This window comes from Electrona antarctica (genome assembly GCF_951216825.1).
Source record: "Electrona antarctica genome assembly, chromosome: 16".
NCBI classification, from domain to species: Eukaryota; Metazoa; Chordata; class Actinopteri; order Myctophiformes; family Myctophidae; genus Electrona; species Electrona antarctica.
In genome coordinates, this window is record NC_136797.1 from 41,357,644 (window position 1) to 41,383,329 (window position 25,686).

A 25,686-nucleotide genomic window follows, 5' to 3' on the forward strand; every position below is an offset into this window, starting at 1 on the left:
CCATGAATTGTTGTATTTTAGCTATTTTAGTCTTTTTAAAGTAAGCATTTTAATAGCAGCACTTACATAGGAAGTCAGAGAAACGAATCACAGAAAAGACCGTCATCTGCCAGTGGAATTCAGAACAGCGCCACAGCCCATCCACATGTATGAAGGCATATGCCTCTCCCCTCCTCTCCTCTCTCTCCTCTCTTTTTGAATGAACAGACAAAACACAAAACACAACATGTTCATTAATGTTATTCTTCACAAACTAGACATTTTATTCATATTTAGAAAATGCAGAATCCAATGGCGTCGGTCTGGGCTCTCCACGCCGTTTGCAAAGGTCAATGGTCAGCAAAAAGACTGCCTCCTCTCTCCCCTCTCTCCACAGAAGTGAAAACAGACAAAACACACCTTTAAAATATGTTCCCTAACCCTATTCTTCGCAAACGAGACATTTTATTCATATTTAGAGCGTCCCAAATTCAATGGGGCCGGTCTCGACTTTCCAGGACGTTTGCAAAGGTCAATGGTCAGCAGAAAGACTGCAACGGTGACCCTTTGGGCCAAATTCTTAAAAAAACGGGGTGATATATAATTTAAAAAATATGTAAGAACCTCCAATATCCATATTCAGGACATGTCGAATCCAATGGAACCAGTCTCGAATTTCCACGACGTTTGCAAAGGTCAAAGGTCAGCCGAAAGACTGCCACGGTGACCTTTGGGCCAAATGCCTTAACAATTAAGTGATAGATATTTTTTTAAATATGTAACACCCCCGAATATCCATATTCAGGCCATGGCGAATAAAATGGCGTTGGTCTCGATTTTGTGGGACTCTTACAAGCGTCCGATAAAGGGAACTACACTGCAATGCTAGGCCTCGGGTCAGATTTGAGGTTCCCGAGGTCGCAGAAAAAAACTCAGACCATCACGAAGATCGGCTCGTCGCCGCGATCGCAGAGGTGTTCGGCCCATCCCGAACAGACTTACGATCGTCGGCGTAGGCGCGCGTGAACGTCAAACTTTGCTTCACTGGAACGCCACGACGGTGAGGCCTTCCGGGCTGATTTTCGGATATGTTATAGAGCTCCCGGAGACGCACGCATGGATCTATAGAACGTCCTCGGGCGACCTTTCTAGGAGGTGCGGTCTCGTTTCAATTTTTCAGCCAGGACACTGTTAGAGTCTATGGGTCTATGACGTGTCTGCATGCACAGAGCCAAAGTGAAGGACGTTTTGTACGACTGTCGGAGGCGTACGTCCGAGACACCTAACCGTTCGTCTCGGCTGGCTCTCCGACATATCCGAACGTCGGACCGTGATGTTTTATCGTTGGCGCGTTGTCGCGCGTCAAAGTCGGCAATTTGTAGGCGTTCGTTCAAGGCTACCGCCGCGGCCGTATGTCCGTTTGGCCCGAAACCTATACGGCTACGATCGGGGCCGCGACCCGGCCGCGGTGATGGTCTCGGATTTGTTCTGCGACTTTCGCGTCAAAGTCGCAAATTTCGATGCTTTCGTGCAGGGCTACTGTCGCGACCGTATGTCCGTTTGGCCCAAACCCTATACGGCTGCGATCGGGGCCGCGACCCGGTTGCAGTGATGGTCTCGGATTTGTTCTGTCGAATTTCGCGACTATTCTCGCTAACTTAGGCCTTACTTTGTGGGAGCAGTTTATGCTAATGAAGGGCGTGGTTCCGGCTACTTTGTGGGTGTGGGTTATGCAAATTTGATGGGCGTGGTTTCGGCTACTTTGTGGGTGTGGTATATGCAAATTAGTGGGTGTCGCTTATGTAAATTAGTGGGTGTCACCCCGCCTACTTTGTGGGAGTGGTTTATGCAAATGAAGGTTGTGGTTCCTGCTACTTTGTGGGTGTGGGCTATGCAAATTAGTTGGTGTCGCTTGTGCAAATGAGTGGGTGTCGCCCGCCTACATTGTTGGAGCGGTTTATGCAAATGAAGGGCGTGTTTCGGCTACTTTGTGGGATTGGCTTATGCAAATGATGGGGAGTGGTATGCAAATGAAGGTGCGTGGTATGCAAATGAAGGGGCATGGTATGCAAATTAAGGGGAGTGGTATGCAAATGAAGGGGCATGGTATGCAAATGAAGGGGCATGGTTCCGGCTACTTTGTGGGATTAGTTTATGCAAATGAAGGTGCGTGGTATGCAAATGAAGGGGAGTGGTATGCAAATGAAGGGGAGTGGTATGCAAATGAAGGGGAGTGGTATGCAAATGAAGGGACATGGTTCCGGCTACTTTGTGGGATTAATTTATGCAAATGAAGGTGCGTGGTATGCAAATGAAGGGGAGTGGTATGCAAATGAAGGGGAGTGGTATGCAAATGAAGGGACATGGTTCCGGCTACTTTGTGGGATTAATTTATGCAAATGAAGGTGCGTGGTATGCAAATGAAGGGGAGTGGTATGCAAATGAAGGGGAGTGGTATGCAAATGAAGGGACATGGTTCCGGCTACTTTGTGGGATTAGTTTATGCAAATGAAGGTGCGTGGTATGCAAATGAAGGGGAGTGGTATGCAAATGAAGGGGAGTGGTATGCAAATGAAGGGGAGTGGTATGCAAATGAAGGGACATGGTTCCGGCTACTTTGTGGGATTAGTTTATGCAAATGAAGGTGCGTGGTATGCAAATGAAGGGGAGTGGTATGCAAATGAAGGGCATGTTTGGCATGCAAATGAAGGTGCGTGGTATGCAAATGAAGGGGAGTGGTATGCAAATGAAGGTGCGTGGTATGCAAATGAAGGGGAGTGGTATGCAAATGAAGGGGCATGGTTCCGGCTACTTTGTGGGATTAGCTTATGCAAATGAAGGTGCGTGGCATGCAAATGAAGGTGCGTGGTATGCAAATGAAGGTGCGTGGTATGCAAATGAAGGGGAGTGGTATGCAAATGAAGGGGCGTGGCATGCAAATGAAGGGGAGTGGTATGCAAATAAAGGGGCATGGTTCCGGCTACGTTGTGGGATTAGTTTATGCAAGTGAAGGTGCGTGGTATGCAAATGAAGGGGAGTGGTATGCAAATGAAGGTGCGTCGTATGCAAATGAAGGTGCGTGGTATGCAAATGAAGGGGACTGGCATGCAAATGAAGGGCGTGTTTTGGTTACTTTGTGGGATTGGCTTGTGCAAATGAAGGGGTGTGGTATGCAAATAAAGGGGCGTGGTATGCAAATGAAGGGGAGTGGTATGCAAATGAAGGGCGTGGTTCCGGCTACTTTGTGGGAGCGGTTCATGCAAATGAAGGGGCGTGGTTCCCGCTACTTTGTGGGAGTGGGTTATGAAAATTTGAAGGGCGTTGTTTCGGCTACTTTGTGGGTGTGGGCTATGCAAATTAGTGGGTGTCGCTTATGCAAATTAGTGGGTGTCACCACGCCCTTCATTTGCATACCACGCACCTTCATTTGCATACCATGCCCCTTCATGTGCATACCACGCACCTTCACTTGCATACCACTCCCCTTCATTTGCATACCATGCCCCTTCATTTGCATACCACTCCCCTTCATTTGCATGCCACGCACCTTCATTTGCATAAGCCAATCCCACAAAGTAGCAGAAACATGCCCTTCATTTGCATACCACTCCCCTTCATTTGCATACCATGACCCTTCATTTGCATACCACGCACCTTCATTTGCATACCACTCCCCTTCATTTGCATACCACGCACCTTCATTTGCATACCACGCACCTTCATTTGCATAAACTAATCCCAAAGTAGCCGGAACCATGCCCTTCATTTGCATACCACTCCCCTTCATTTGCATACAACGCCCCTTAATTTGCATACCACACCCCTTCATTTGCATAAACTAATCCCACAAAGTAGCCGGAACCATGCCCCTTCATTTGCATACCTCTCCCCTTCATTTGCATACCAAGACCCTTCATTTGCATATCCCCTTCATTTGCATACCACGCCCTTTCATTTGCATAAACTAATCCCACAAAGTAGCCGAAACACGCCCTTCATTTGCATACTACTCCCCTTCATTTGCATACCACACACCTTCATTTGCATATCCCCTTCATTTGCATACCACGCCCTTTCATTTGCATAAGATAATCCCACAAAGTAGCCGAAACACGCCCTTCATTTGCATACTACTCCCCTTCATTTGCATACCACACCCCTTCATTTGCATATCCCCTTCATTTGCATACCACGCCCTTTCATTTGCATAAGCCAATCCCACAAAGTAGCCGAAACACGCCCTTCATTTGCATACCACTCCCCTTCATTTGCATACCAAGACCCTTCATTTGCATATCCCCTTCATTTGCATACCACGCCCTTTCATTTGCATAAACTAATCCCACAAAGTAGCCGAAACACGCCCTTCATTTGCATACTACTCCCCTTCATTTGCATACCACACCCCTTCATTTGCATATCCCCTTCATTTGCATACCACGCCCTTTCATTTGCATAAGCCAATCCCACAAAGTAGCCGAAACACACCCTTCATTTGCATACTACTCCCCTTCATTTGCATACCACACCCCTTCATTTGCATATCCCCTTCATTTGCATACCACGCCCTTTCATTTGCTTAAGCTAATCCCACAAAGTAGCCGAAACACGCCCTTCATTTGCATACTCCTCCCCTTCATTTGCATACCACACCTTCATTTGCATATCCCCTTCATTTGCATACCAAGACCCTTCATTTGCATATCCCCTTCATTTGCATACCACGCCCTTTCATTTGCATAAGCCAATCCCACAAAGTAGCCGAAACACGCCCTTCATTTGCATACCCCTCCCCTTCATTTGCATACCAAGACCCTTCATTTGCATATCCCCTTCATTTGCATACCACGCCCTTTCATTTGCATAAGATAATCCCACAAAGTAGCCGAAACACGCCCTTCATTTGCATACTACTCCCCTTCATTTGCATACCACACCCCTTCATTTGCATATCCCCTTCATTTGCATACCACGCCCTTTCATTTGCTTAAGCTAATCCCACAAAGTAGCCGAAACACGCCCTTCATTTGCATACTCCTCCCCTTCATTTGCATACCACACCCCTTCATTTGCATATCCCCTTCATTTGCATACCAAGACCCTTCATTTGCATATGCCAATCCCACAAAGTAGCAGAAACATGCCCCTTCATTTGCATACCATACCCCTTCATTTGCATATCCCCTTCATTTGCATACCAAGACCCTTCATTTGCATAAGCCAATCCCACAAAGTAGCAGAAACATGCCCCTTAATTTGCATACCACTCCCCTTCATTTGCATACCATGCCCCTTCATTTGCATACCATGCCCCTTCCTTTGCATACCATGCCCCTTCATTTGCATACCACGCACCTTCATTTGCATACCACGCACCTTCATTTGCATACCACTCCCCTTCATTTGCATACCACTGCCCTTCATTTGCATACCACGCACCTTCATTTGCATACCACTCCCCTTCATTTGCATACCAAGACCCTTCATTTGCATATCCCCTTCATTTGCATACCAAGACCCTTCATTTGCATATCCCCTTCATTTGCATACCACGCCCTTTCATTTGCATAATCCCACAAAGTAGCCAAAACACGCCCTTCATTTGCATACTACTCCCCTTCATTTGCATACTACACCCCTTCATTTGCATATCCCCTTCATTTGCATACCACGCCCTTTCATTTGCATAAGCTAATCCCACAAAGTAGCCGAAACACGCCCTTCATTTGCATACTACTCCCCTTCATTTGCATACCACACCCCTTCATTTGCATATCCCCTTCATTTGCATACCAAGACCCTTCATTTGCATATCCCCTTCATTTGCATACCACGCCCTTTCATTTGCATAAGCCAATCCCACAAAGTAGCCGAAACTACGGCCACAAAGGAGGCGGGACGCCGCCCACTAATTCACATAGGCCACGCCCACAAAGCGGACGGGACGACGGCCATCAATAAGCATAAACGACGCCCATGCAATTTGCATAGACCACGCCCACAAAGCAGGCGGAGTTACATAGCGAGTAGGCGTGGCCTAAGACAATGAGAGGTGTGGCCTAACATTACGAGAGGCAGAGTCATTAACGAGAGGGGGTGGAGTTTGTAAGGTGGAGTTTGTAACCAATGTGAGGTGTGTGTGTAGTAGTAGTAGTAGAAGTAGAAGTAATACATACGAGATGATGCCTGATCTTCTGACATCCATATTTGGTTGACTGGATGGCGTTGTCCTCACCTGGAGAGAAATGCCCCCGGAAATATGATTATTTATTAATGAATGAATGAATGAATGTATGTATGTATGTATGTATGTATGTATGTATGTATGTATGTATGTATGTATGTATTCATTCATTCATTCATTCATTCATTCATTCATTCATTCATTCCCTCCCCCGGGAAATAAATAAATAAACAATGCTAATCATCCATCCATGTGTGACAATTGTTTGACACACATCATGTCATGTCATGTCATGTCATGTCTGTCTATAGACAAGAGGAGAGGTGGAGGGGGGGGGGGGGGGGGGGGGGCGCCAAAGCATATTTTAGACTGATTCAGTATTGACCATATTAAGCCAGGTCTCACGGCAGACAGCACTAATATAATAAACAAACGTGAACGGAGCACTGCTGCCAACATAATACACGCATAATGTGGCCATACTGGCATACTCACCATAGCCTGGTCAAGGTTTCCCCCAGGTGGACGTGTCATTTCCAACTATTGCCAGCACATGGAAACTAGGGGCTACTGATATATACTATTCTCTGCCTATCGGGACGTAACTCGGACGGCGCTGAGTCGGGTCTTAAATACATTTCAATTGTACATTTAGGTAATGTGTGATTTATTTGGATTTATCCTTATTATTGTGAAAGATGTCCCCCAAATGTAAATTATTAATGTATTATTATTATTTTAATAATTATTATAAATGTGCAAAAAATATATATATAATTTATTTTACATGATTTCCTCTGATAAGTCCTAGTAGTAAAAAGTAGTAGTAATCCGGGTTTTACAGGGTTAGTCATTCATTCATTCATTCATTCCCCCCGGAAATAAATAAATAAACACGGCTAATCATCCATCCATGTGTGACAATTGTTTGACACACATCATGTCATGTCATGTCTATCTATAGCAAGAGGTGGAATTGCGTCAGATCTTCTACACAAAGCAAAACAAAAGGGAGCAGTGCACCACCCTGTGGCAACAACTGGCACTGCTGACTGTTACAAGTTGACAGAGTGGATTATCTTGGATTACGTCCGCCAACATACATTCCAATAGTACATTTACTTGACCAAAAGGTAAAGACTGATTTATTTTGATTTATTCATTCTGGATCCTTAGTCCTTGGTCCGAGGTCACGAATCTTGACTGCAGACTTGTTGACTGTCTCGAACCAGCGTCCTCTCACACCATCAGCAACTGCCAGAACCACTGAGCCATCGTGGAATACTCTTAACCATGGATTTGGGGTAATTTTATCTTTTTTCTTTTTTTGGAAGGGAAGACAAAAAAAAGAAAAAGTCTATTTTACCAATGCAAAGGGTGAAATATTGTCATAATGTACGTTGTGTTTGTTTTGGAAAGGAAAAAGTGTTTTAATGTACTTTTTACTGACGTTAGGGTAGAGTTTGTTTTAACAGTACAGGACTCTCTCTCACACACACACCAGAGACTGGCAGCTGACTGGCTCATTCAGGGTTGCCAGGTTGGTGGCTGTCAGGTTGTCTAATGCCTGCTGCATTGTGTGTGTGTGTGTGTGTGTGTGTGTGTGTGTGTGTGTGTGTGTGTGTGTGTGTGTGTGTGTGTGTGTGTGTGTGTGTGTGTGTGTGAACCAGCTACACTGGCATTTAAACACATTCATATTGTAACTGTTGCCACTATAGGTGATATAGTTTGCTTTATTCCTAAAAGGTACAAGTTCATAATGAAGAAGTTCATAATTAAGTCACATTTAAAACATTATTTCATGTATTTGTCTCAAGTTGTTGTTGTAACTGTTGCCACTATAGGGGATATAGTTTGCTTTATTTCTCTAAGACAAAGTTCATAATAAGGTTAAAATAAGTTCATAATTGTTTATTATCTTTCTAAGTGTACAAGTGCATAATTAAGAAGTTCATAGTTAATAGTTACATTCTTCCACTCACAATTTAGGTGGCTTTTTAATGCGGTACTTATTCCTTCATTAAAAAATATGATTGGCACCTCATAAGTGTAAATATAAAATCAAATATAATATAGCCTACAATTGAAACCGCAGTGATTTTATCCTGTGTTCAATGCGTTTCTGCGTGGACTCAGATATCTGTCGTATGGGCAGGGATTTTTTCTAAAACGGAGGACGGAAATACTGACTGATGGCAGCAGCCAGGCGAGCCAGCCTCATTTTAATAATATCATCATTATCTAAACTAGAAATGCCAACTAGCCTACGTATCTCCACACCTCTCTGACTCTATCTCTCCTCTCTCACTTTCTTTGCCCACAACCATTTTTGATGAATTGAAAATGCGTGGGCCCTATTGTAAACAAGTGTAATGCTTTATGGTGTCGTCCACTCACAGTTAACAGTTTTTGTATTGAGTTGTACTTGAAATGTACTGTAATTCTGCAAACTGTTAATACATCAATCAATCAATCAAAAAAGCCCCGACACGGTCGAGGCAGACGGCCACCCACCCTAGAGTCGGCGGGTTCGGTTCAGCTTTACGTTTCTTCCTAATATAAGAGTAGGCCTATATATAAATATAAGGGGGAGCTTTTTTTTCTTCTTTTTTTTTTAATAGTTACCACTGTCGCAAAATTGCTTGGTCAGTGTGGGGCATAGGTGTGGGGTCTCTGTCGGTCCTTTGCTCTATATCTGGTGGCGCCTTGAGACAACTTGTGATTTAACCCCCTGGATTTAACGCTTTAATACAATTGATGAGCCCGTCTCTGCTGCCATCTAGTGGAACCTAAAGTACAGTAGCTCAACAGACCACCCTAAACACCCCAGCCAAGGCCTATCTCACAGCCCGCTTTCCACGCCCGGTAAATAGTGGTGTCTTTAACATTAGCATTTACACGTTTTTTTCTCTGGAGAATCTAAGTACATTTTCTAATGTAAAAATGTGACAGACCAATATTATTATGAAGCAAACAAGATGGTAAATCAGCTCGAACAGATAGAACAAACCTTACCTTGAGAAAACAAAAGTTGTAGACTTCTTAAATTACCTCTGTTAACATGTAGCGTCTATGGAGTGACGTCACGCTATCACCACTAACCTAAGGGGGGCGTATTAAGGGGGGCGGGGAAATTCTGTGAGATAGGCCCATAACAGGTGCGTCGGCGACAAAGCAGCAGACTGCAAACACGTAGAGAAGGAGGGAGACCCGCACACTGTCACTTTCTGGTTCAAGAGCTTTTTATTCATTGTCCAAAATGCAACGATTCGGTCCTTCGACCTTCCTCAGGCATCTGCCTGACACACACACACTAAATATATAAATCAAGTAAACATGTTAAATATCAAAGCAGCACTACGTGTAACTTTCCTCTTTTACCCCGGATTTTAACTTAGTTTCCTGTGCATGTGCTGAGATTTTGACTATTGAGCTAATTAGAGCCGGCCTGCTTGCTCTGGGGATAAATTTAATCTTGACCATACATCAGGTCAAACGTGGCGTCAGATCCTGTGTCTAGGTGAGACATGACCTTTGACCTCATGTCAGATCCTGTGTCTATGTGAGACATGACTTTGACGCAATCTGCAGTATGTCTCAATAGAATAGCAGGGAGACAAAATACAACCACCCCAATTGGATAAGTTATATTGTATTATACCACAGGTCGTTTCGAGGAAGCAATCTGATTGGTTGAAACAGCCTTCTAGCCGTGGGTTAAACCAGCACCATTCACCACCTAATCAAAACAAAGAATTCAGCTGCTCTGTTCTCCCAGAGCGCTAGCAAACTCGGTGGCTAGGCTAGCTAGTTTCTTGGGACATTTGTGGTCGTAGTGACTACATCTGTCATTCAAAAAATATATTCTTTCAGCGATTTTCTTAGTTTTAAGGGTAACTGTTGTATTATTGCCACTTCAGTGATGCTTGCGGAACTCGACTTCGTCTCGTTCCTCACCGCATCCCTGTCGTGGCAATAATCACGTTAACGCACACCCTCTCGTGTAATATTGCTTAATTAACATACTCTGCCATACAGATTGGACACACTTACATTTCATTCATTATAAAAAAGTTACAAAGTGAACCTTCAGGCAAGTTTAGGGTATGGAAAATATGTGCTTTTGCTACTACTCCTACAGATCAAAAATGCACAAATCAGTGCATATTATCTCTGACTGGGCCCTGGGACTGGGGTCATATTATCTCTGACTGGGCCCTGCAGGGACTGGGGTCATTTGAGTAACATCCGCTATGACTCCATGGCTGCCTTCCAACGTTTGCAGGCCCTGGGTAGTCAACAGTCTGGCGGAGATGTGCGCTCCGAGGTTCACACTTTTCTAATAGGCCTATCTCACAGCCCGCTTTCCACGCCCACTTCCGGTAAATAGTGGTGTCTTTAACATGAGCATTTACACGTTTTTTTCTCTGGAGAATCTAAGTACATTTTCTAATGTAAAAATGTGACAGACCAATATTATTATGAAGCAAACAAGATGGTAAATCAGGTCGAACAGATAGAACAAACCTTACCTTGAGAAAACAAAAGTTGTAGACTTCTTAAATTACCTCTGTTAACATGTAGCGTCTATGGAGTGACGTCACGCTATCACCACTAACCCCGAAAGGGGGCGTATTTAGGGGGGCGGGGAAATTCTGTGAGATAGGCTTATTCTGTTAAGGGCCTGTGCTAGATGCTGTATGGCAAATGCTTGCCTTGATTTCATGTTTACATTTTGTTCCCCTTTTCTTCTTAATTTATATTATTAGCGCTACAGTAAACACGTGTGCCTTTGACATGATCCATTTAACTACTTTTAGCAGATGAGCTTCAATGTTTATTTTAATGGAATTATACTCCACTCTGCCCACTTCAGTAACACCTTTGCAACAAGGAGAATACTGTACATAGTTTGTGTTTTTTGTCCTTTTAGTCACAAGAGGGTGCTGTTCCCTAGGTGTTCTATGTTGCTCTATCATGCATGTATCATGTTCTGTAGACACTACACTAGAGTTCTTACAAACAAATGTATCACAACAGGGCTGGTCGGCCGGGGCTCCCATAGGCGGCTGCCTGGGGCAATGTTCAATGTCATTTGCCAGCATGTTTAGGAAAAAGCTAAATAAAAACAAAAATAACCATTAAGTTTGATATAGACCCAGAGATCAGTGTAAGAGACAAAAAACAATCAAGCAAAAAAGAAAACACCTCTGTTTATTTTTTGCTAAACTGTCCAAGACAGAGGGTAAACTTCTTAGACTTGTGATATGAATGACAGTCAGTGAAAGATATTAGAGGAATTATAGACTATAGGGTATGCACGTGACATCATCATAATACCCGGAAGTTACAGTACGCCTACTGAGTGGCAAGAAACTACTTTATGGCCTTGACAGCGCATACATCCAAACAGAAAAGTCCTATCTGATTGCATTAAACAACGTTAAATAACGTTAAACTCACTTTGCCATTCACTTTGTCACTCAATTTGCCACTCACTTTATGCATGCATACCCTCTATTAGGAGACAGAAAACAATCCTTTGCGATGTGTAGTTCGTGTAGCATGAACTCAATCCGAATACCATCTCGTGTTTGTGCTTAATGCAAAAGCAAATGTTGGAATTAGTTGGAAAGTACTGTGACTAATGCCCCAGTTTCTTAAAAAAATTAAATAACAAAAAAAATAAAAGAACCATTTAATTCTGAGGGACAATCATATTATAGTCAATATGCATTTAAGTCCTTCACCTAAACCTCACCAACACTCATAATGGTGGATGCTACATACTATTATGGTAATGGACCACATTGACATTAAAAGTACAAATTGTACCCGTTTACATTGTACTGCGGTTCCATGTGAATGACACTTTAAATGGGATAAAAAGCCTGATTTGCCTTAATATATTACAATTGAGCTCTATAACTTTTATTTTTTTTCAGCTATTTTTTGAGTGGTGCAACCACTCCAAGGAACAGCTTTGCCCCTATGGGACTATGTTTAGAGTACCAAATGTGACTATGTTTAGAGTACCAATAGGGGGTTCTGTTGCACCACTCGCTTCAGACTGGTCTGATTTCATCTATTTTTAGAAATAGTTCATCTTTTACTTAAGGGAGACAACATATATCACAAGTTGTGTGGTCCAGCCCCATGGAGAATGGATATTGTAACTAAAAACAACGTAATAATACTTCCTAAGAGCACGTTTTTATTAGTACATGCATTGCATTCCATATTGCTGGACGATGATGGACAAATGACATCATCTTGCAACAGGCGGCCCCCTTAAAAGATGAACTATTTTGCAAATAATATATTATAATAATTATAATTTAAGGTGTTTTAAAAAAACATATAAGGCTTATTAGCCAGGGATCCTTTAAAGAAATGTCTTTTTGGCATCGGGACAAGTGCATTATGTTAGAAGGGACACATGCATGCCATCACATAGGGTCATTTAACCTAAAAATTCAGGTCTTTTATTCATAGCTCGTCTACCTTTGAATGTTTTTTAGAATTTTTGCATTTCAATCTGATTTTAGATTGACACTTCATTCTCTTCACTTTAAAACTGGCCTCTTTATTTGGGCATGTCATTACAGGCAGAAAAAAAAAGTCATTGTTCTTTTTTCAAAAATAGCAGATCTACCAGCTCACTAGCATCACAATGTGTTGTGAGCTTGTAGATGGGCTATTCTTTTTGCAATCAGGCTTACAGTAAGTGCAGTCACTTTATATTTTGCCAGCGTCTAGTCTGCCATCCCTCAAACAAAGACAACCACCCGGCTCCGTCACCTTCTTCTCGGAGTAGGGAGGAGTCAAGTCTCGTCTTGCCCACCAGGTGAGCCTGACAGAAGGCATGAAGTACTTAGCTTGAAGAGTCCTCCTCAAACCTCCATCTAAGAAATGGCACTGTGACATCACATGACATTCACGTGTGACATCTGTGGTGTCTTAAGGCCTGGTCCACTTTGGTGGAGAACCGGGTTCAGAACCAAATACAGCCAAGATCAGTGATGCGTCATGACATCTTCAGAGAGCTCCATTTCTATCACAGCTTTCCTGTGGAGAGAATTAAACACAGTCTATATTTCACGCGTGCGCGCACACACACACCTCTGACAACATTTTTTGAGATATGCTTGAGACAAAATCTGTGCACAGACAATTTGGCTCCATCTTAAATCAGATCACGCAGTCAGAATATGAACATACCCAGGCCTTTTCCCATTGTTTTAGCAGCTGTTCGTGTTCAGTGAGTGCACTCCTCCACTGGTTCAAATCTCTGGATGGAATGCTCTCCTCATCTGTTAATTGATAAGAGGCTTTATGCATATAAAACATACCTAACAATGTCATGTCAGGAGTCATGGCAAAACAGCAAAGGTTCAGGGAAACCAATCATTTATCCTCAATTCAAAGTTGATTGCAGGGGCACTATAGTCTCAAAAATATGGAGGAAAGAGAGTGGAAAAAGAGTTGCAAGAAGTTTAACGATGACTCAAGTCTACTCAAAGATGACAAAAAGTGCTCAAGTGTAAAGCTCTGGGACAATGCGATCAGTGTAACTGATGACTGTAACGTTTGTCTTAGCATTTCACTTTCTCTTAAATAGAATGGTCAAAAACAGGGGTGGTTAACTTTGACGACGGAGAGGGCCACACATTATTTCCACTCACTCCAGAGGGCCACATTGCATATATATTGTAGCAAAAATAGCCAATCTACAAGCTCAAAATGCGTCGCAGTGTGACGCGTTTTGAGCTTGTAGATCGGCAATTTTTGCTATTATTTGAATTGAAATCCTGAATTATATTTTGCCATTTTTCAATTGGTACAAATGGACCTTTTCACCCAAACCAATCACCGATACAGATTTAGGCATGCTACATCTGTTGATTAATCAGGTGATGATTAATCATCTACCTCCAATAGTGAGGTGCAGATCGACCTCAGAGACGTCACGTCCTACGCTGGCTTCAGCGATACAGTGGTAACGGGCGTCCTTAATCAGCGGCCCCTCCCTGAGCCAGCTGCTCACTAGCGCCTCCCCATGGCCCGTCTGCCGTCGGTGCTCCATGACGGGGCCATCGAGACCTTGTCCGTTTACTAGCCAGTGAATGTGGACGTCACTAGGACCTAAGAGGACAGAATGGGACTTCATGTTTGACCCCTGATTGGTCGACAACTCTGCCAAGACACCCGTCACTCCACAGGGCCAAAAATAGCCGATCTACAAGAAGTTCACAATTGTGAGTGAGCTTGTAAATCTGCTATTTTTGGCGAATCGAGTTGTGTAGAGCAGGGGTTCTCAACCCGTGGGTCGCGACCCCTCGGGGGGGGGGGGGGGGTCGCCAAATTATTTTATTTTCACGATTTTTCAAAAATAGCAGACCTACAAGCTCATAGCGCGCCACTCGGTGGCGCGCTATGAGCTTGTAGATCTGCTATTTTTCAATAGCTAAATTATAACAATGCTTAAAACACCAAAAGGGGTTCCCGCCCAAAATGGTTTAAGGTTATTGTAGCAGTCAATTTATATTGGGGGTCGGGAGGGGGCGGGGCGGGGGTCCCGAGACATTGCCAAAGCATTTCCGGGGGTCCCCGGCCAAAACGTTGAGAACCCCTGGTGTAGAGTGAAGTAAGATCGTACCAAATGTGCTCTTTACAGGTCTGTTTTTTATCAAGTACAGAGGGTTTAAGTAGTACGGAATTTGCAGCTCAACAACACATAATTCACCAGTTATTTATATATTTAAAAAAAGAAACTTACCCTAAAAAGGTTTTCTTTCATTCTAAATGTTTCTATCGTTGTTAATGCCAGTAATAAAAATGATGACGTAACACAACTGAATAAATAGGCACCAGCATTGATAACATTTGAAATCAAGATTTATTTAACCTCCCTAACAGCAATAACCCCAAAATGTTTGAGAATATTATGTACATCTTGAAAGTATTTCCCAATATATACAAATATATTTACATTTGTTTACAGGCAAAGAAAATCCAAGTTACACATTTAACCTACAATATTTCTACAAAAAAAACATCGTTCTTGACACTGCTTGAGAAGTACCTACTTATAAATATCTCATATATCAGGTCAGATTTTCCAGTTATAAAAACAAAATTCAGTACCATGGAACTGAGGCATGTGAGACATGAAACCACATGTCGGAGGTTTTTAGGAAACTCCAATTTATTCAGATTAGCCTCATATACAGTTTAGGTATAGTCCAAATGGGCCTAAAGTTAAGGTACACCAATTGTAACAGTAAAAAGGCAGTTTTGTTGTGAGAAACTTTGCACATGCGCACATACAGTACACACACACACACACACACACACACACACACACACACACACACACACACACACACACACACACACACACACACACACACACACACACACACACACACACACACACACACACACACACACACACACACACACACACACACACACACACACACACACACACACACACACACAATGTAAATATCTATGCAGGTTAGGTTGGGGGTTGGGAAGTGATGTCAGGTAATATTGTAGCCACATGCCGAGAGAGGAAAAGGAGGAGATAGAGCGAGAAGGGGGAAAGAGGGGACATAGAGAGAATGGGAAAAGAGGGGAAGACAGATATAGAGAGGAATAAAAAGAGAAAGCGTGACTGACAGGCAAAAACCAGGCAGTGTGAGTTCCTGACGAAGGGTTTTGGGTGGGGGTGAGTCAGTGTCACAGGCACCACTCACCCAAGGCCAGGCAGAAGAGCAGGAAGGCCTCCTGGGCGTGAACCCCCCAGGCCTGATCCTTCAGCAGGGGGGGCAATAGTCTCACCTCTGCCTCCCTCTGGCCCTGCACACCGCCGCCGCGAGGCCCGGCGGAGGAAGAGGTGGCAACGGAAAGAGGAGAGGAGGAGCAAGGGAGGACAGAGGGAGTAGCACTACTTCCAGATGAGGAATGGGAGGAGGAGGAGGAGGATGCACTGGAAGAGGAGGAAACAGCAGCGGAGGCTGTGAGGGGAGAAGGGAGCACATGGCAGGGGAGGGAGGGAGTGATGGAGAAACGGTAAGAACTGAGGAAAGTCGAGGAGGAAAAGGGTTTGACGTGCAAAGCACACAAGGAAGGATAACAAAAGGTAAATTAGAGGTCTGCATAGGAAATGACCCGAGAATAACCATACCCGGTTCCAAACGGACCTTAACCCATTTAGACCTGAGGACGCATGTGTGTCATATTATACCGATATTATTATATATTATATGGTCTTATATATTATTATACCATATTATTACCGATTTTGGGCGGGAACCCCTTTTGGTGTTTTAACTCAGCATTATGTTATACTTTAGCTATTGAAAAATAGCAGATCTACAAGCTCATAGCGCGCCACCGAGTGGCGCGCTATGAACTTGTAGGTCTGCTATTTTTGAAAAATCGTAAAAATGCGGCACAAATCTTTGAATATATATTCTTTCAGAGCGAACGTTTTTTTTATTTCGACGTCAGGCCTGAATGGGTTAATGGGTCTCGACCCGAACGTACTGGACCCGAAGCAGGCTACATTATACGTACACTGAAATTATATTTTCAGCAAGGCCTTGCAAAAACAATGCTCGTTTCACCGCTGAGACTTGCCTGTCTTGGTTGCATCAAATCTGCAGTAGTGCATTGCAGAGAGTACATTTAGCTGCGCCAATGTTCTTAAATTGCCCTTCGATAATATCCACTACAGATGACGATCCTGGTGGCTTTTGCACACTATATTGTTTCTCTCGTAGTTTGGGTTTAATCTCACTATATGGAAAATGTCCATGGTGTTCAGGCAACGCACTGCACCTACTTGAGATTGGCTGAGTTTCAATCGGCTGTAAACGTAATTCAAACCAAACAGACAATATGGATTTTAGAAAGTAATTATACCGAAGCAGATTAAAGCAGATGGGGTCAGAGTCTTACTCGAGACACCGCAGCAATTAAAATAGATCTGACCCGTACCTGAGAGAAAGTAAATATGTTTTACCCTGATCCGCTCCAGTCTCGGGTAGGCCCTCGGGTTTCCGGTTTCTGGTTGACCTGTGTAGACCTCTAGTTCCAATGCCTGATTTAAACAGTACTTGGTTGCGCATCGTGACGATCCACATGCTCGCAACACGTCGCAATGTGCAACACGCTGTAAGCTTGCAGATCAGCCATTTTTGATGTGCGACACTGGTACAAATCAAAAGTATAAAGTACAAATCAAGCCACAATGGGGAACATCATAACTATATACAGTACTGTATGCTATCAATAAAATGAGAATGTTACCACAGATGTGAGATTCATACTTTAACTAATCATGCTCTGGGGGGGGGGGGGGGGAATCTAGAATTTAAAGCTGAATTAAATAGAAATTGGAAATGAAAACATGGTAAAAGATTGTTTTCAGGGCTCATTTGAAGACAAAAGAAAAAAAAGGATAATAAATCAGCGTATTTCTGTACATTAATGAGTTATTGTCAGCCAATAGGGAGGAAGAGTAGTAGAGGTTAATATGGCCCTGGGGGGGCAGAAGTGACTTTGTACCATCAGGGTTTCATAGGGTGAAAAACAAAACAAAAAAAGATTGTGCGACTCTGGTCACATCTACACAGTTCAGACAGTGGTTTGAAATCTTCCAGCATTTTTCCCCATTTTGTGAGTCAAAGTTCCCACCTCCCTCCTACCACCGAGTCCCCTCACCCCACTGTAGGGTTGATTGGTGCCGTCTAAGCAATAATAGGGTTCTGATTGACAAAACCTTTGTGCGAATATCATCTTCCTCTTCCTCCAGACGTATGATTCGGTAAATCCACCCAATCTCACGTAGGAGAATACAGCATAAAGTCTTCATAAACATACAAATGACTGTACCGCCGACCAGTTTTGTTATTTTTCTTCCTTTGTATCTTCGCTGGTCCTATACAGTACCTCAACAGGTGGAACATCCATAGTCCACAGACCACGTACGTCGTACGTGCTAGAGGTGTGACGATTGTACACAAAGCTAGGTAGTATAATGACAGCGTACTGAGCAAACCTTCCCTGAGAAATTTAACTACATCCACTAGCCCAAATTGCAAAATAATAAAAACAAACTAATAAAATACATGAATTTAACAAAATCACACCCTCCACACCCACCCACCCCAATCTCACACTGTACAAAAAGGTAACATGCATCCAATTTGGAGAACATCAGGGTAACTTACCAATTTGGTAAACAATGTTTCCAATTTGGAAATTTTAAATAGCTTCTTTACTTTTCTTTTCTGCTGGACTATGCACAGAGAGTTACGACATTCATGAGTTGCCTTGATATTAAATACTTTGTAGCCCTTTGCATCAGAAAATAAATCCAATCTCTGGAGTCTGATGCACGACCTTAAATTTGAAATAAACGTATCCTCATCTGGCACTGTAAATAGTACTATGTACTGTGAGGCAACAATAGCGTAGTATTCCCTAAAGTTTCTGGGTTAAGGGAAATAACAGGCAAATCTATGGTTTCTCGCTAGCAGCAAGGCTCATCGGCATCTGCAAACTCAATCGGTTGAGATTCACAATCTACGTCAAATGGTTTCTCCTTGGATGGACTGTCGTCAGGGAAACTGTGAGAGGGGATCCTTCCGTTTCCACACTCCGGTTCGGTCTCGTACCCGGTGTCGCGCAGCGCACGCAGCTGATTATTTGGGGTGACTTTGCTGCCGTTCTGGGTCGGGCGCTGTTCCGTGAGGTTCAGTTTTTCCGTCACGGCTTGCTCTGTCGTCAGGCCCGACTCACAGGACCGGTACTCGGGCTGGATGGGGTTCTTGTGGCTGCCCAGGAGGGCCGCTCGCAGCCGCAGGCAGGGCGCCGGGAGGTACTGCATGTAGCAGTTGTACGCCAGCGCAGCCAGGAAGAGGAGGAAGAAGAGGAGGAAGAGGGCGAGGAGGGCCGAGCTATTGTTGTACTGCAAAAACTCCGCTGACGGGTCCAGGGTCTCTGGCCGGGGAACGTTGGGATTCGGGGGGAGGTGATTAGGCTGTAACCTGATGGTAGTACTACTGGTGGGTGGGGTTAGTGACAAGTCAGTTTGAGCCGGGGACGTGAAGAGGTTTGTGGCCGCGGGGCTGGGAGGGGCGCGGGCCGAAGTTAGTGGAGGTTTGGCTGTGTTACCGTTACCTTCAGAGGACCGGGGGCTTTCCGTCTCCTTCTGGCCGAGATTGGTTCTGAGGGTGGTCACGGTGCGACCGGCCTGATACGGCGGTCTGGATGGGGCCTCCAGAGATAGAGAGTATCCAGCTTGGAGGTGGCTAAAGTTCTTCCCGGAGGCAGGGCTCCACTCCAGGGACCAGCACTCATAGAGGCCCTGGTCCTCCGGAGCCACGCTGTAGATGAGGAGGCCAGCCTCCCCTATGAGGTGGAAGCGAGAGGCCTCGGTCAGCGCCGAGCCATTGGACTTCCATATCAACTGGGCTAGGTTGGAGCGCACCAGACAGGGCAGCTCAGCAGAACTCCCTGGCTTCACGGTAACATGCTTGTAGTCCTGCACAGACAGGACTGGCACTGGGGGATACACAGGAGGAAAACACCATGTTTTTGAAGGCCGACATTTCATTTAACATATTTAGACCTGAGGCTGATTCTAAAAGAAATCTTCTAATCTAAATCCTAACAGTTTTCTGAAAAAATTATGTTATCAGTGGTGCTCAAAACTTTTTCGCTGGCTCATCAGCCATGAGGTGCTGGAATCACAATTAAGTAAAAAAAGTAAAGGGAGTGGCAGCGGTGGCCGAACGGATTGCGGAGCGGTCTTGATACCGGAAGGTCGCCAGTTCGAATCAGCGGTCCGACACGTTAAAATTACCACCGCTGAAGTGCCCTTGAGCAAGGCATTGAACCACTACCATGAAATGTTCTATGAGCAGGGCCTGGCTGGAAACAAGTTCTTGAGCTTAGCCCAGATACCCTGGGTAAATATAGTAACTTTGCTTTGGAGGCTCCGCACACTCAAATCTGTGCACAATCGGATATTTTTATTTATATGATTAAGATAGCAAGCTTTCATTTAGCAAGCTTTTGTCATGCTTTCTTCAGGCATCTCAGGCCGCCGACCCTCCAAAATATTTTGTCCAGACACCCCCAGAAGCAAGGATTTGAGTTAAAGATTTGCACAAATTGTCACGATTTTTCAAAAATAGCAAGTGATGCTATATGAGCTTGTAGATCTGCTATTTTTGAATGGCCAAAGTATAAAGTGGTTAAAATCTGTAAAAATGACACAGATGCTTTCTCCGTCTTAATGGGTTAAGCAACAAAAAAAAAAGCTTGTCAATGATGAGTCGAGCCCGACCGATGTAAGAGCTCAAAATTGAGAGACTAGACCATTACCAATATGGGTCAGGCTCCAACAGTGAGACAGAATGACATGTTGCACTACCTGTTGGACAGCCGTCTGCATCGCCATTAAGACTCTGGAGTAGACTCCTGGTAAAACAAATATGCATTATGTACACAAGTGTCTAAAACACGCAGAGAGACAAACACCAACTCTGAAAGAAACAGGCCAAACAGGAATGGGTGCGGTGACCATTAAGATGGCTTTGGTTTGATAATGTGGTTTCTGCTTTTGGTTACTGCTGTTAGACAGATAGTGAGAGACAGCTAGCGTAAGAAAAAAAAACAATGTGGGAAAATACCAGTGACTTGAATTACCTGTGTGTGTGGCTGGGGGCATCGAATATATTCACACAGGCAGTTTTTTTAGGGTCCCAGGCGCAGTAGGGGTCGCGGGCCAGAATGCAGTCTTCACAGGACAGGTATTTGTCACAGAAGGCTGTGGGTGACTGGACCACTCCTGAGTCTGAGCCAGCATATAGAAAACGTGTCTGTGGACACGGACACCACGCACACGCACACGCACACGCACACACGTTAAGGGAGTCCATGTCCTCAGTGGAACTGGTGGCTTTGCTTTGAAACAGATTGTAAGGTGCACTAGACAACACTAGATGTCACACTTTAACCACTAAATCAATTAATAGTTAAATAAATAGTTTTCAATAAATGCCTCAGTCAAAATATTGCTATAGCATTTAATATGAATATCAGAACGCTCGCCTCAAAACACAGTCGCCACCATTCACTTCAATGTTAACTCGAAGTGAAACATCGCTATATAACATGTCCCGCGAATGTCATTTAATTAACTCAAAACATACATTTTGTAACCGGCGTTACAAAATGTAACCATTTGTAATCATATCGTTTAAAGAAATGAGCTGCAAATCAAGACAGCAGACTTCTCACTTCAGATTTATTTTCATCGCTCGGCAACCGGAGTGTTACGAGCGCGTGCAGAACAGAGTTGTGAAGTGTTATCAATATATATATATTAAAACAGACATCCAAAGTCGATGAGGGCCCAAGAAGGTTAACTGAGTTAACCTCAGTAAAACGGTGGCACAACCTAACCCTGCCTAACCCTAAACTTATTTCTAACCTTATCCTTGCAAGATTGCAAGATGCAAGATTACAAGAACCGCCCCACAGAGCAGCTGGCGTGCGGTTGGCAGAAAGAAAATGAGGGCAAGGGTGTTTCGAGGCGAGCATTCCAGTTACCTAATAAGTAAAATAATTATGTATATGATCTTACACCAGCAAGTTTCCAATTCTATAACCCACTACATGAATACACACCTGTGAGGACAGCACTAAGTTCTTAATGGACTCAGAGTTCTTCAGTAGTTGAATCTCTTCCACGCTGTGTACGTCTCCTTCATACACTACTGACTTGTGTAAGACTCCCTTGTCTATGGAGCAGAAATAAAAGGGAAAAGCATGCTGAACATGTAGACTTTCACAGCATAGTTTTAGACTAGTTATTATTTATGCATGATTAAGAGGATAATCTAAGCCAGTGGCTCTCAAAGTGGGCTCAGGGACCCCGAGGGGTTCTTGAGGGGGTCCCCAGCAAACATCAGGACCTGATGATGTTTGAAATTACCTGAGGCATATATATATATATTTAAAAAATCACACCCGTGTGAACTGAGTGGTGCAAGGTCTTATATAGCCTGATCAGCTGTGGTCTGACGTAATGTCAGTGACCATACGAGCTTGTAGATCTGCTACTTAAAACCTTTGCTTCTGTAGAACGCCACAACGGTAAGGCCTTCCGGTCTGATTTACGGATATGTTATAGAGCTCCACGAGACGCACGCGTGGAACTGTAGTACGTCCTCGGGCGACCTTTCTAGTCGACATGGCGCGCGCGAACGTTCCACTACACCGAGTGGCGCGCTACGAGCTTGTAGATCTGCTACTTAAAACCTTTGCTTCTGTAGAACGCCACAACGGTAAGGCCTTCCGGTCTGATTTACGGATATGTTATAGAGCTCCACGAGACGCACGCGTGGAACTGTAGTACGTCCTCGGGCGACCTTTCTAGTCGACATGGCGCGCGCGAACGTTCCACTACACCGAGTGGCGCGCTACGAGCTTGTAGATCTGCCACTTAAAACCTTTGCTTCTGTAGAACGCCACAACGGTAAGGCCTTCCGGTCTGATTTAGGGATATGTTATAGAGCTCCACGAGACGCACGCGTGGAACTGTAGTACGTCCTCGGGCGACCTTTCTAGTCGACATGGCGCGCGCGAACGTTCCACTACACCGAGTGGCGCGCTACGAGCTTGTAGATCTGCTACTTAAAACCTTTGCTTCTGTAGAACGCCACAACGGTAAGGCCTTCCGGTCTGATTTAGGGATATGTTATAGAGCTCCACGAGACGCACGCGTGGAACTGTAGTACGTCCTCGGGCGACCTTTCTAGTCGACATGGCGCGCGCGAACGTTCCACTACACCGAGTGGCGCGCTACTAACTTGTAGATCTGCTACTTAAGACCTTTGCTTCTGTAGAACGCAGCAACGGTAAGGCCTTCCGGTCTGATTTACGGATATGTTATAGAGCTCCACGAGACGCACGCGTGGAACTGTAGTACGTCCTCGGGCGACCTTTCTAGTCGACATGGCACACGCGAACGTAAAAACCTTTGCTTCTTTAGAACGCCACAACGGTAAGGCCCTCCGGTCTGCTTTTCGGATAGGTTATAGAGCTCCCAGATACGCACGCGTAGAACTGTAGTACGTCCTCGGGCGACCTTTCTAGTCGACATGGCGCGCGCGAACGTTCCACTACACCGAGTGGTGCGCTACGAGCTTGTAGATCTGCTATTTAAAACCTTTGCTTCTGTAGAACGCCACAACGGTAAGGCCTTCCGGTCTGATTTTCATATGTTATAGAGCCCAGCAACACCGGCCGACACCTCCAAGGCTTCCTGGGTGATGGCGAGGAGGAGGAGGAGGGCTGCCACGTCACCTCACAGTCCAACTGTCTGTGTACGCCTCTGCTGTGCCTGAGGGAGGCACGCGCGCACACACACGCACGCGCACACACTCACCTGCCCAGGCCATTGATGCCAGACGACCCTCGGGCCAGGCACTGCAGCCTCAGCCTCTCCACGGGATCTGAACTCACACACAGACGTCTCTTGGCGTCCAGCGCCATCTCTCGGTCGTGCCTCGACGTCCTGGCCATGGCTGAACACACAGAGCACATTAATATAATGTGTAACATTATAGTGGATGCAGTTAGCTTAATGCTAATTCCGATTAGCATAGTTAGCTTCTTATCCATGCTACTGGTTTATCACAATACAAACTCGGACTCATTACATAACATGCAAATCACACCACCACTCAATATAAAAATAAAACGTTGTCTTATAAAGGAGCATATACTTTGTTTACATTCAGACCCATGGCTTTGTACAACTACTGGCCAAAGTTGAAGTTCATATAGTTGTAAAACATTCACCATAAAAGCCAAAATCGCGACAGAGTCAGCTATTCATTCATTACTAACTATTTCACAGACCTTGATGTGACTGTTAGCTGTGATAAAGTAAAGTAAACAAAGTGATGATGAATGACACGACACGAAACACACACGTAGGGTGTAGCTCTTCTCACAACATTGACGACACAGGTCGGTTCTTTATAAACGGGCATTTATTGGGCATTCTTCTCATCCCTCTGCTGTTCCATGCCGTGAGAACTATGTTCACACAAAATAATAAACACATAAACAATCAACAAATTACGTCGCAATACATAATATTGATCAAACAAAGAAATACAAAACATGTAGAAATGCGCGATGCGCAGGTGAACGTGTCCGTCAAAACACCACAATACAACACAACAAAGATAACTCTCAAATAATAATACCTCGTTGGCCGCTTGTTGTGTAAAGAGGTTCTTGATGCTTCTTGAGTTTCATACAGTCCTTTGAATGTCCTTTTGACCGTGTTTAATAACTTTAAACAGTTCAAACACACTACTCTGCTGCGAGTGTGCTTCCTTGTGCAGACCAGAGTCTGAATGAGTGAGAGAAATGTTTGTACCACCTGTGTGCAATGCCAGGCAATCATGCATCAATCAGTCAATCAATCATGGTCCAGTGTTGCTACTGACAGACAGGGAACTTGGTTCTGCCTCAGAAAGTTATCATCACATCATGTTTACATTTTTAACCTCATATGAAATCAATTATGAACCACATATTTATTATTGTATCATGACATTATTATGAATTATGCTTTATGAACTTATGACCATGAATTGTTGTATTTTAGCTATTTTAGTCTTTTTAAAGTAAGCATTTTAATAGCAGCACTTACATAGGAAGTCAGAGAAACGAATCACAGAAAAGACCGTCATCTGCCAGTGGAATTCAGAACAGCGCCACAGCCCATCCACATGTATGAAGGCATATGCCTCTCCCCTCCTCTCCTCTCTCTCCTCTCTTTTTGAATGAACAGACAAAACACAAAACACAACATGTTCATTAATGTTATTCTTCACAAACTAGACATTTTATTCATATTTAGAAAATGCAGAATCCAATGGCGTCGGTCTGGGCTCTCCACGCCGTTTGCAAAGGTCAATGGTCAGCAAAAAGACTGCCTCCTCTCTCCCCTCTCTCCACAGAAGTGAAAACAGACAAAACACACCTTTAAAATATGTTCCCTAACCCTATTCTTCGCAAACGAGACATTTTATTCATATTTAGAGCGTCCCAAATTCAATGGGGCCGGTCTCGACTTTCCAGGACGTTTGCAAAGGTCAATGGTCAGCAGAAAGACTGCAACGGTGACCCTTTGGGCCAAATTCTTAAAAAAACGGGGTGATATATAATTTAAAAAATATGTAAGAACCTCCAATATCCATATTCAGGACATGTCGAATCCAATGGAACCAGTCTCGAATTTCCACGACGTTTGCAAAGGTCAAAGGTCAGCCGAAAGACTGCCACGGTGACCTTTGGGCCAAATGCCTTAACAATTAAGTGATAGATATTTTTTTAAATATGTAACACCCCCGAATATCCATATTCAGGCCATGGCGAATAAAATGGCGTTGGTCTCGATTTTGTGGGACTCTTAC

At 44.1% G+C, this 25,686-nt stretch overlaps 1 protein-coding gene across 2 annotated transcripts; it reads right to left on the reverse strand.

Moving 5' to 3' along the window:
* Positions 1-12,875: 12,875 nt before the first annotated feature.
* On the reverse strand, positions 12,876-24,605 carry LOC306940156 (semaphorin-4D-like). Of its 2 annotated transcripts, XM_079525163.1 has the most exons (10): positions 24,469-24,605; positions 23,640-23,778; positions 21,878-21,990; positions 20,894-21,066; positions 20,619-20,665; positions 19,361-19,744; positions 15,928-16,188; positions 14,096-14,308; positions 13,385-13,476; positions 12,876-13,231 (listed from the first exon to the last, which is right to left on the reverse strand). In XM_079525163.1, the coding sequence occupies exons 2-10, from the start codon at positions 23,650-23,652 to the stop codon at positions 13,202-13,204; spliced, it is 1,326 nt and encodes a 441-aa protein (XP_079381289.1). In that variant the 5' UTR covers positions 23,653-23,778; positions 24,469-24,605; the 3' UTR covers positions 12,876-13,201. The 2 variants fall into 2 exon arrangements, with proteins under 2 accessions (XP_079381289.1, XP_079381288.1); XM_079525162.1 differs by lacking the exons at positions 12,876-13,231; positions 13,385-13,476; positions 14,096-14,308 and having other exon boundaries at positions 16,048-19,744.
* Positions 24,606-25,686: the final 1,081 nt, after the last annotated feature.

Excerpts from the sequence above, each read along its gene's own strand:
- LOC306940156 (XM_079525162.1), bottom strand. Across the intron at positions 21,067-21,877 it reads ACTTAGTGCTGTCCTCACAG|ACACGTTTTCTATATGCTGG; the intron begins GTGTGTATTCAT and ends CCGTGTCCACAG. Across the intron at positions 20,666-20,893 it reads GCCCCCAGCCACACACACAG|GAGTCTACTCCAGAGTCTTA; the intron begins GTAATTCAAGTC and ends TTGTTTTACCAG.